At 51.4% G+C, this 12338-nt stretch overlaps 1 protein-coding gene across 1 annotated transcript in view; it reads right to left on the minus strand.

Annotated features, from left to right (window-relative positions):
• The window catches only part of SLC9A4 (solute carrier family 9 member A4), a 59357-nt gene extending 47411 nt beyond the window's left edge, over positions 1-11946 (minus strand). The window contains exons 1-2 of the mRNA XM_087823798.1: positions 11661-11946; positions 6176-6639 (exon numbers count right to left, since the gene is read on the minus strand). Of these exons, the coding sequence (XP_087679924.1) occupies positions 6176-6639; positions 11661-11946 (750 nt within the window). The remainder of the gene's footprint in view (positions 1-6175; positions 6640-11660) is intronic.
• Positions 11947-12338: the final 392 nt, after the last annotated feature.

Here is a 12338-nt window from a genome sequence, read left to right on the forward strand (position 1 = left end):
CAGTTTGAAGTTCAGTGGTGGCACTTTCTCAGAAGGAAAACATCCCAGTTTGCTCACTGCTTCTCTGACAAATCCAGATTCGGAGTGTCACCCCTGGGGGTTAGGGAAGTAGGGCTGAGGTCCCTGAGACAGCCAGAGCCGCAGGCCAGCCCCAGGCGCACAGCCTCTGCGGAGCCTCTGCTAAGGCCCGCCACTGTCTCTCGCCATCTGTTTGCTCTTTCCGGAGCACCCACCCCGCTCTACGGCGATTACTCAGCACCGCCTGCAACACTCCGGGCTGGCGCTGGGCCCCGGGCTGAAGGCGGGAGCTGCTCAGAGAACAATCACGAGGCTTAGCAGGCAGCTAGGTAGCAACTAGGCTGGTAAGGGGATGGAGGGAGAGAGGATACGGGGTGAAGAAACCCTCGCGTAAGGGGCTGGGAAACGGGGTCTAATGCCAGCAGCAAGAGCGCGCCAAAGAGGGGCAGAGCCCGTGGAAGGTGGAGCTTGCGATGGGTGGCTCGCTGCGAAAGGCAGTGGGAGGACCACTTTTCAGTGTATCTCTTGGATATTGAGCTACATAGAATAAGTTATATTCAATAACTAAATAACTCCTCTGGCAGTCTGTGTCTTTATAATCAAACCAGCGGTGAGGAAACAGGCACTTGGGGAGCTGGTAACACACCTGAGCGGTCCCAGGGACGGGAGGGCCAGAACGGAGATGTGGACCCCGGGGCCTGGGGCAGAGGGTCTCTGCTCTCAGCCACTGCCCACTGTCCCGTCACAAAACAGACGCAATCCCAAGCGCACTGGGTCCTCAGGAGGCTCGAATAGGGGAACACAGGTGGGGCCGTCGGTGCGACTGGCCCCAGGTCTGCGCTCCAAACTTTTCTCTCGCACCCTCCACGGCTCTCACTCACTCCGTTCTCAGAGCTGGGCTACGGTCGCAGCAAGATGGCACACGACGCTGCCAGGCGGGAGGCGGGAAACCGGACGGGGGTGGGAGGGGAGAGGGAGCGGGACGGCCTGGAGCAGCCGGGAGCAGAGGGTCTGCAGCAGGATGCTGGGCTCAGGCCCCTGCCCGTCCTGCCTTTTGAACCTCCCAGGAGAGGGGGAGTGGGGGGCGGGGGCGGGGCTCACGGAGACCTTGCTGGCATTGCCTGCGTCTGCTCAGCAAACTGATCCAGGAAAACCAAGAAGGAAGGCGAGAACCGTCTGCCCCGGTAAGCGACGCAGTTCCGTGTTGAACAGCAGGTGCCCATTGAGAGGAAGCCGGCCGCCCCGCGCCCAGGAGCGGGTGGGGCCGCCGCCCAGCTGGCTCGGCGTGCCCGGTGCCCGCGGGCACTCGCCCCCCCACTGTACTGGGAGCTGCATGTGAATCTTCCAGTGACCCACGAGCTAAATAACACCATCACTTTGATTTCACAGAAACGAGGCACAGGGACCATCAGCATCGTCCCAGCACACTGGACTCGGCCCCGCCAGCCGGTTCTGATTTACGGAGAGATCACTGGCTTCACTAACTGGACACGAGCCCCGTCTCCGTATCAGCAACACGTGGGTTCCCTGCCAGCTCCACGAGCTGGAAATTCAAAGCGCAGGGACAAAAGGGGAGGGACTGGGACAGGACAGACCAGCGCACCCGTTCAGCCCGTCATTCGCTAGCAAGCATGTCCTTGTTCGGTTTATTTTCATTTGCTTGGCCTTATTTTCTCCATCTGTGAAATGTGGGTATTAATTCATTCCACAGAGTGAAATGTAAATGTTTAATAACATAATAGATGTAAAGGGCCCGACACGGGCCAGCCCGCAGTGGAGGCACTTTCTCCCGCTGTGGTTTTGTCTGAAATTCAGCGAAGTCCTCGACGGGTTAAAGCTGTTTGGGTTTTACCGCTGCTCCTTTGCCCACCATTAAGAGTTTGTTCTGTGATAAGCGTCAGAACTTAAAATATTAAGCAACAGGAGAAGCAAGTGGGACAAGGGACCTGGAGAGTCAGGTTTATAAATATTCCGACGGTTCTGGGGTAGTCCCTTCTCCTCGGGGAGGAGGCAGCCCTTCCCTGCAGGCAGATCTGAGGACTTGTCACGAGGAGCCCCCGGATCACAGGTCACTGTCTAGATGACTCAGACTTTCTGCGGAAAGAGCCCGCTTTTCACTGCTGCCCTTGGGAAGGCTCCTTCCTCAGTGAAGGGTGAGGGCAAGGCCCTGAGCTCAAAATACCAGACCGCATTAACTACCAGTTGCTCCCAAATTGCTTTCCAAATCTGGCCCTGGGGCTGCTCTGGTTTCACGCAGGAACGCAGAAGTGCCCAGCGCACACTTCCTATCTCTGCTCTATGGTGACCACAGGGGACACGAGTGACGCGGCGACCCCTGGAGGGACACACGGCAGCTCCGCCCACTGGGACTCAGAGCGCGTCCTGGGCAGATACTTTGGTCACTTGATAATTATAATTTTATTTTGAAAGTATCATTTAAAAAAAATGCCCAAGTGGAAGCAATTAAACTTTGGGAAAACGAAACAAACGTTGCTGGGGAAAAAACCAACCCGAGCCCCCTGCGCCGGGCTCGCGGCGCCCACCTCGAGGAGCCGGGCGGCTTCGGCTTCCGCCGGCAGCTGCAGCCCAGCCCCAGCAAAGGCTCCGTCCCGAGCCCAGCTCGCCGTGGGGAAGGAGCCCCTGTGACAGCGAAGCGGGCTCGGGAGGCCACGTCCACACTTCACAGCGCCCGAGGGAAAGGCTGACGCTGCTGCGGGCTGGCTGCCAGGAGGGGCCCGGCCTGGTCACAGACGCGCTCGGTGGCATCGCCAGAGGCGGGGGTCCAGTGAACAAGCCCCCCTGAGGAACACGGACGTGCGTGAAGGAGGGCTGCGCCGGGGAGATTAAGTACGAAATGAACACAGCACGGCCGGTGAAAAACCCCGGCCCAGGACCCTCACTCCATCGTAACAGGTCGAAAATGTGGAAACGACGAAAGAAAGAACGGGGAGGCAGAGGCTCCCTGGCTGCCCCCCGTTCTACACGTTTCTTTATTTTGGATCAAGAGACATCGACTTCTCTCAGCCTAAAGGCAAAACCCCAGTAGTTCTGAAACGTCAGCAATCGTCTGGGGTGCTTGTTAGGGACACAGTTCCCAGTTTCCCTCCTGGAGTCTGGGCCCGCAGCCTGGGGCGCGCCGGGGCCTCCGAGGAGCTACCGAGCCCAGCAGGGTGCTTCTGAGGCAGCAGCCAGGGCCCCCTCGGGGACACTGAATATCTGATCCCAGGCAGTCTGGGGTCTGGGCGCCGCTGGCCAGCAACCTGGCTTTTCGTGATGTTGCCAGAGGGAAAAAGTGCACAGGCCCTGACTCCAGTGCCTGATCGTCAGCTAAGGGCTCTGACGGTGAATAAATAACTCCTTCCCGCATCACGCGTGGCCTCCTTCACCTGCAGAACCCACCCCGACGTCTTGGATTGCTTTCCAAGAGCTTTCGTTCCCTCTGGCTACCCATTTCCCTTCCTTCCTTCCTTCCTTCCTTCCTTCCTCCTTCCTTCCTTCCTTCCTTCCTTCCTTCCTTCCTTCCTTCCTTCCTTCCTTCCTTCCTTCCTTCCTTCCTTCCTTCCTCCCTCCCTCCCTCCCTCCCTCCCTCCCTTCTTCTTTTCAAAATGTCATCTCTTCTCTTAAAATATGTTTTTATTGATTTTTAGAGAGAGAGGAAGGGAAAGCGCGAGAGAAACATCGATGATGAGAGTCATTGATCGGCCGCCTCCTGCACGCCCCCCACTGGGGGTCAAGCCCACAGCTGGCATGTGCCCGACCGGGAATCGAACCGTGACCTCCTGGACCCTGGGTCGACACTCAGCCGCTGAGCCGCACCGGAAGGGCTCTGACTGTCATTTTTCACAAAATCCTCATGACAAAATGTTATGCGCCAGACGAATTAAATAATTAATTGGAAAAGGTGAGAAAATAGAAAACATCTTGGTTGCCTGTCTTTTTGTGAGGCACAGTCTCCCAAAGCAAATGAGAACCCTGAGGCAATAAAAGAGTGCTTTAGCTAGGTTTCACTCTCTAAAAATTTAAAACTTGTATAGGGTAATAGATTCCATAATCTAAAAAAGTTTTTCACAGAATGGAAGAAAATACTTGATTTTAATGCAACAATTAGAAGTTAAAAATGTAATTTAATGAGTTCCTGCAAATCTATTAAAAATAAGAACAAGTGGTCCCCAAGAAAAATGGACAAGACTTGATATTTGCCTACAATAAGTGGGACATACTTATAAAAAAAGTATCTAGTTTTTATGAAATTCAAATTTAACTGGGTTTCGGGTATTGTTTTTAAGTCTGGCAACCCCAAAAGGATGTGAGCCTCCAATCTGCAGCATGAGAAACATTAGTGATTACCATCATTGGACCGCTGTTCGATAGCACCACGCAAGTGAGACCAGACGTGAGTCATTCGTCTTTGCTCCTTAGATCAGAAAACACTGAGAAAAACGTGTCCCTTGTCAACGCGATACCAGGAGGTGTACTGACGCGATACTCAATATACTATAGAAATATAAGCTCACAGAGATGTTCTGAAACATATTTGTGGCCTTGGTGTAAGAACTAAAATTAACGTCGTGTTATCTTCTCCTTGACATGTGGTAAAACAGGGGGTCTCGAGTGAGGCAACTGCAAGCTCTGTCCCCAGTCCGACCTGTGGACGAAGTCCCCTCGCCAATTCCCTTCCTTAGCAAGGGGGCCAGGCAGGGCCCCTGCTCACCCTGAGCAGTGGGTTTCAGCCCCCGCCAGCCTGTGGCCTCATTCACACAGACCAAGCTCGTCGCCGTGGGAGCTGGGAGGCGCCTCATCCTCGCAGCGCCGCACAGCCTGCCCTCCACACCCTAGCGGCTCCTCTGCTCCTGAGCGCGCCCCCATGTGGCCCGGCATGGTGTCCTCCCCTGGGCCTGCACCGATACACGGCTACTGATCTCGCTGTCCAGTATCAGCTGTCACTCCCTAACCCTGCAGCGGGGATCCCTCCCTCATCAGTCGGATAGAGACGTGGTGATTCAAACGTCTCTCAAAGTTTTTAATGTACCTACTTTTTAACCCAGAAATTTCACTTCCTAGAACTTGCAGAAACAAAAATATTCATTGTGACATTGTTTTTAAAAGCAAAAAGTTGGCAACAGCTTGAATATTTATCTATTGGGAAATGGGTAAATAAATTATAGTTAAACTATGGAACACTGTGCAACAGTTGAAAAGACTTAGAAATAATTCCAACACATTACTTCTCAGCAATATATGTAATGTAATCTCACCCAGTTTATGTAAGATAATATATATCTACATATCCATTGGGCTGTCTCATAGAGGGTGAGAGGAGGGGCAAGTGGAGGCTTTTGTGGGCTTTTGCTTTATAATTTTGTCTGATTTGAGTCTTTTACACTGAAAATGCACTCTAGTTTTATGTGATGTGATATAAATTTTAAAATAAGAAAGTGTCTCAAAGTATACATAAAAATCTCAGGCTAACAACTGGTGAAGGTTGGCAGTAAGGCAATGAAACTGAGCAATGGGAAGGCTGGTTCAGAATATCCTAGCCCTGCCACAGGCATTTTCTGGGCCCCGACGCTGTGGGCATCAGCTGCACGGCCTTCTCGGCTTCTCTCAGAGGGACCCCTAAGCCAAAATCCCTTTTTCCCATTTCCCATGAGTCGTGCAATTGAGACCGATACATAAGCTAACATTTTTACAAGCCCTCTGTCATCTTCTCTCAGTAACCTTATCTTTTATTTAACTTCATATCTAATGCATCATGTTAAAAAATTAATAAGCATCCAAAAGGAATGAGGGTGAGGTTCTATGGGTGAGAGAGAATAAACACATAAGCTACTGCTTGGCCCCACGTGCAAGCCCAGAGGAGCCTTTAGCAACAGTTTCTGTTTGCGAAGTGACAAACAGAGTTTAACTACAGAATGATTTTTGTCAGTTATTTTCCACTCTTTGAAGCTAGTTGGGTATTGAATGGCAAGCAATGTTAGTGAGCAATTATCCTAAGGAGTGTCACCCAAACTTGGGCTACTCTGCATTGACCAAAGCCAATCTCTGCCCTGCTGTGGCTCGGTCCTGCTCAGCCTTCTCCATTAGCCCTGGAAACAGTCCCCTGCCCCCTGCCCCACGGACCCCTCAGCTCCCCGGGGACCTGTCATTGACATCTCACCACACTAATGCCGTCGTTGAGAAGGGCCTCCCCGAAGATCATCATGTACAGCGGCTCGTTCACTCGGGCCTCCTCGAACACGGCCAGCACGGCCACCGGGTCCACCGCGGAGATCAGGCTGCCGAACAGCAGGCTCTGGAGCAGGTTGACGTCGCTGAGGCCAAAGGCCTCGATCTGGCAGATGAAGTAGAGGGAGAGGCCGATGCCGAAGGCGTTGATCAGGGCCCCCAGGCCCCCCCACCACACGATGGAGCCGATGTTCTCAAAGAAGGGCCGGGTGGGCATGAAGTAGCCGCCCTCCAGGACGATGGGGGGAAGGAGGTACAAGAAGTAAATGTTCGAATCCATGACCGGAGGCGACTTGTGATCGGTGCCGAAGATGATGGCTCCCACCAGAGCCCCAACGGTGATGAGGAGGCAGCTCTCAGGCATGAGGCCGGGCAGTCTGCGGTAAAGGTGGAAGCCTGGGGGAGCAGAGACCCACATTTAGCTGTTTGCTAATAATGCGGCACCGAGATAGCAGCAGGTGGGGACAGGGTTCTTTCAGAGCCATGCGGGGGGATCCTTGGGCAAGCTGGGGCGCTCTCCGAGCCTCAGCGCCCCGGGCGGCAGGAACTGGAAGAGCTGTGGGGGCCTTACACAGGTCCAAGTGCTTCGCAGGCCAGCCCCGGGGCGGGTGGCAGAGTCAGGGCTCCCAGGCAGCAGCCCCCCCTCCTTGGCCCTGCTTTCCCCATCTTACAGGGTCTGAGGCACCGGAGGGAAGGGGGCAGAGGAGGGGGCCTGTCTGCACTCGTGCAAAAGCACCTGTAAAGCTCATGCAGAGTCTCTCAGCATCGCCTACGGCCCAGCTTTGTTCCAAGCTCACCTTACCTCACTCCCCTCTCCTCCAAAGAAACAAAAATTAAAAGGCCTGTATTTTGTTTCCCTTATTTAATCAATGACATCGTCATCCAGTCAGTCACTGAAGAGGGAAATCAAGTCTCATTCTCATGACCCCATCACCTGTGTCCCCTTATTCAATCAACTCCTTATTTCGTCAGTAACGTCTCTCATTAGCTGTCCCTGAAGTCCCTCCCCTTCTGTCCAACTCTACAGCCGCCACCTTTACTTGGACTGCCCGTTTCTTCTAACCACTGCGTTGCCCTCCCGACCTTCTCTCTCACCCTCAACCCCCCAGTTCGCTCCACATCCTGCCGCCAGATGACGTCTCTACACCACGCGAGTCCGATGGTCTCATCCCCCACCGACGAAGGCACACAAAGCGTCCCACGGATTTTAAACTGAGGGTATTTGTCAAAATTCCCTGCTTACCAGCCCGCTGGGAAGTACTGGGAGGCGGGGGGCCGACAGTGTTTTCTACAGTTCCAGCATTTTAGAAACAAGACGTTAACAAATAAGACAAAAGCAATAAAATGTGTAAGCATGCAGGGAAATGCACATAGCACACGGGCAGATAGGAGAGGCGGTCCTGTCCCGTCGCGGGTGAGAGCCCGGTCGCGCGGGGCTGTGTTTACGCTCCTGCACCAGAGCCGGCCACACACCTTAGCGCCCCGCAGGCCCCTTGTCTGCATGTCCTGTTGTTGCTGCCTGGATTGTTCTTTTACTCACACTGCTTTGGTCCTGCTCAGTCTTTGAGGCTAAGCAAAAAGAAATAATACATCTTCCTCTGAATTATTATAACATGTTATCCGCACCTGTCTAACAGCAATGATCTCTTTCTACCATTTTTGTGGGTGACTTATCTCCCGTACTTAATTCTGAACTCAAGCCCAGGCGGAATGATAGACGTCTTCATATCTCCCACAGCGCTTAGCAAGCTGTCTGCTAGGTAACAGCCAGCCCACTTGCTGGGAGAATTTGTGTGCATAAAAGAATGAAGGAGCAGGTTAAACGTTCACGAGAGAAGGTTTTACACGGGGGTAGAGGCTGAACAGGTGTTGCAGAGCTCTCGGGGCTCACATAGTTAGGCAACGGAACGGAAGACGTTTTAGGCTTGAGCACCAAGGGAAAGAGGAAGGGGCAGGAGTGGCCAGCCTGGTCTCTCCGACATTCACTGGGGGGCTCCACCTGGCTGGGAAGAGCACTGGAAAAGGGGTTAGAAGATGATTTTGAGCCAAATAACGAGGGCCTTGAATTCAAGGTTAAGGAGCGTAGGTTTCCTCCCATGGACCCTGGGGGCCATTGACTGTCTCCTGAGGCATTTTGCAGGGTCAGCCACCCAAAGAGCCTGCGGGTTCCCCTGACCATCGCCCTGAATTCTCATTCACGACAGCAGGCTGGCTCATACCCGGCCCACGATCAGTATCGAGGCAGCGCCCCAGGCCACGCACCGGCCCGGCGGCTCCAAGCCAGCCCGAGGCCCCCTGCTAGGCCCTGCGCGCCCTGTTTCTGAACGAGAACTTTCCCTTCCCCTTCCTCCTCCCCCACCTTCGTCTTCACCTTGTGGTGCTTATTTCAACCACGTTGAACTTTTTAAAATGTAAAAGAGGGGGAAGAGCCCTTAGTAGACTTTTACCAGGCCCTGTGTCTCCCCAGTTTGGAGCTGCTCCCCGGAACCCAGTTTCCTGAAATGCGTACATGTGCCACCACGTGCCAGGCTGTGCCTACGTAGCAACAGCAGAAACAGGCCCCGTGCCTGCGAGGAGGGCACCACAGAGGGCAGTGCCGCCGCCCTTCATGCTCACAGCTATTCACCCCTCTCGTGATGGGCAAGAGTCAGCCACTTAGAGATTTTTTAGTTTCAGTGACTGAAACTTAAAGGGCCACAGATAACCAAGTCCTACCTATAGATCAAAGACAGTCCTCCATTCCATCTGCCCAATGATTCAGGAACATCCTTCTAGAAAGTTAAAAGAAGTGGAACTGAAATAAAAGATAAATAGCAAAGTCTGAAGTGACTTCGTGTTATCTTTGTTCTAAAATATCATTCTCTTACAACATGCACAGCGGGTGTTTTTTGTAAAAGGATTGGGGAACCCTGGCCAGTGTGGCTCAGTTGGTTGGGTGTCATCCCATGAACCAGGAGGCCGCCTGTTGGATTCCTGGTCGGGGCACATGCCAGGATTTTGGGCTCGATCCCCAGTAGCGGTTGTGCAGGAGGCAGCTGATCGATGTTTCTCTCTCTCACCGATGTTTGTCTCTCTCCCTCTCCCTTCCTCTCTCTCTAAAATCAATAAAAACATATTTAAAAAAATAAATAAACAAAAAGGATTGGGGAGAGTCGTGATGTTTTCTGTCACAGTGCCTGTCTTCCCCATTAAACTAAATCCCTTGACACTGGGACTCATGGTCATTTCCACATATTGCATGGGTGCTCAATAAATGTGGCTTGGCAGAATGACTGAATAAAAGAATGAATAATAATTATTAATTATATTTTGATTCCAGTTTCATAATATAGAACCTAAAAGAATCTATATGGGTTTTTTGTCTTAAAGTTTTATGTCTTTTTTTTTTTGGCCCAGGTGAATGAGCCACTATCTATAAACCTACAAGCCCAGTATGTGGCACCGAGTATATATTCAATAAACATGGCCTTCCTGTCATGTGCGATGTAAAAATGACCTGAATTCCTAAAGACTAGCAAATATGAAATCGCACTTGAATGTTCATCATCCATCTAAAAGCCTACTTAAGTTATTTTCTTCTTCTAAAGTACATTGAATTCTATCAACTTGAAAATCGAGAACATTTAAACCACTACAACACTCTACACTTCTAGACATAGTGAGTCTGGTCACAGATGATACCTCTAAAGAAAAATCTGTTTTATGCTAAAATCAAACTGAGATAAAGTATATCCTTTCTGCATTGAGATGTTTACTGACATAGAACATAAGCCTCTTTTTTATAAAAAATTCCTTATTTGCACCAAAAAGATGTCTTAAAAATAATTTCACAGACAAACTGAGACTTAGAAAGACAAAGTGACTCGCCAGCCACTGGCAGTCCAGCTCCTGACCCCAGAACAACTCCACCCGTTCCCGCGAGGAGCAAGGGGCGAGGCAGGGAGGATCTCCAGCATCGTTTACAGTGGATAACCTAAGATCCACACAAGACCACCGGGAAAGTTCTCCGTGTCCATGTGGTGGTCTGAAAGGTGTTAGACCCTAGCTCTGAACTGAGAATATTAGCCCTTTAGAAAGCCATTTTTACTTGAGCAGTTCTTAGAGATGATGTGAGACCCTTTGTATAATTTAATCATTTGACAGACGACTCAAGGCTTCTTCAAGCTAACAATTTCCGTTTAATCTTCATACCTTACCAGCTCAAGAGGAATAGCGGTTATGAAGGAGCACCTGATTAATACACTGGCATCCTAACATGCCACAGTCCCAAGGATCATTTGGCAGATCTCATGGCTCAACCCACATTTCACACCACCTTAGAGGGAGAATTTAAATGAGCACCATAGATTTTAATACAGCAACTTATCTACTCAACAAATTTCATAACTAAGGCAAAGTATAGGTTATACACAATAACTGAAATAATTGTATCAGTTTTGCACTTTAGAATAAGCTGGTTTTATTTTACTTTTTAAAATTCTCACCTGAGGATATGCTTCTATTGATTTGAGAGAGAGAGAGACATTGATGTGAAAGAGAAACATTGATCAGGTGCCTCCATACGAACCCTGACCCGGGACTGAACCTGAAGCCTAGGCATGTGCCCTGACTGGGAGTGAAACCTGCAACCTTTTGGTGCAGGGGATGGTGCTCCAACCCACTGGGCCACCTGGCCAGGGCCCAAATAGGTTAGGAATTAAATGGTCTCAGAGTGTAAACCGTCACATTGGTTTTGGCACGAAGGACCTTGATCAGAATTTAATTGTTAATTTGAATTCATTTTATTTCACAAAGGAAAGCACTGGTGCCCCACTGGCTTCTTTAGGCTCAGTTGTAAAGCATTACTTTACTGACGGATATCATCCATATGTCCCCCACCCCCCACCCCCCAGGTACATAGGAGTCGCCTGTGATTGTCTTGTTCCTTGCTTTCTGTCAATTTTCAAGGAGGACAAGCACTTTTAAGGAATTAACAGTGGGAACCATTGATGAAACCCTTGGCTACATGGCTAAGAATAAAGGAAAAATATTTTACAGAAAAATCATTATATGGCTCCCGATATTCCCAATGGCCATCATGCTGAGGTCTACATGTTTCACTCTATAGTATTTTTAAAGCACAGAGCCTTGAGATTTTTGCACACCAAATAATGTCACATGGTTGTCACACTGAAATAAGAAGACATCAAAACAACCGAGGACCCAAGGTATGCTTTTAAATTTCAAAGCACACTTCTGAAGCCTTAAGTGGCTTTATAAGAAGCTGCCTGGCTTTCCCGGGAGCCAGGGACAGGACTGTAGATGCCGTAGCAGTAACAGTCACAATCCACTTGGCTCACGGCGTTTTCTACAAGGAGCTTCCACATACAGCATCTCATGTGGAAAACACCTTGCACAACCCGGGGTTTGGGACTTACCTATTTTTGCAAGGGATGCTAGAAGTATCCAGAGGGTGACCTCGTAAGGAATTTGCACATAGTCATAATCCAGCGTGAAAACGGTGATCTCCTCTAGCCCTGAGCTGGCGGCAGCAGCGAGCCGAACATCAGGTCCATGCTGGGCGGTGAAATTGGCGGGTTTGTTCAAATCAGAGGTTGCTTCCGAGCACTTGACAGCTACTAGCAACAGCAGCCACTTCCAAGGACAAAAAGGCTCGAACACTGCAGAAGCCACGCTGCGGGCTCCTCCCGCCCCGCGGGCCATTGTGGGCACCGCTCACAGCGAGGGGGGCCCGGAGCTCAGGCGCCCACCGGGTCAGCAGCGACACGCGCGCGGCCCGCGGGCCTTCCCAGAGGCCGAGTGGGGCATGGAGGTCTGAACGCAGATGCTTCCAGGCGGCCTTGGAAGGGTTCGGGCTCAGGCAGCTCCGCTTCTGGCTCAGGCGCAGTCATTCGCTGCGTTTGTTCAGCTACCTGTGCGACCTTTACGTGGCTGGGATTTGAAGAGCAAATTGTGAAGGCGAAATACGCCTGAAGTCAAAGCTGCCTCCTCACTGCCCTGCACCCGGGCTGATCCTGCGGGTGCGAACGCCACGTGCCTTCCCAGGTCTCACTGGAGGCCGTCCCCCAGGGGCCTCCCCGCTCTGCCGGCCCAGC

This window comes from Miniopterus natalensis, chromosome 13 (genome assembly GCF_054644295.1).
Source record: "Miniopterus natalensis isolate mMinNat1 chromosome 13, mMinNat1.hap1, whole genome shotgun sequence".
Lineage (NCBI taxonomy): Eukaryota > Metazoa > Chordata > Mammalia > Chiroptera > Miniopteridae > Miniopterus > Miniopterus natalensis.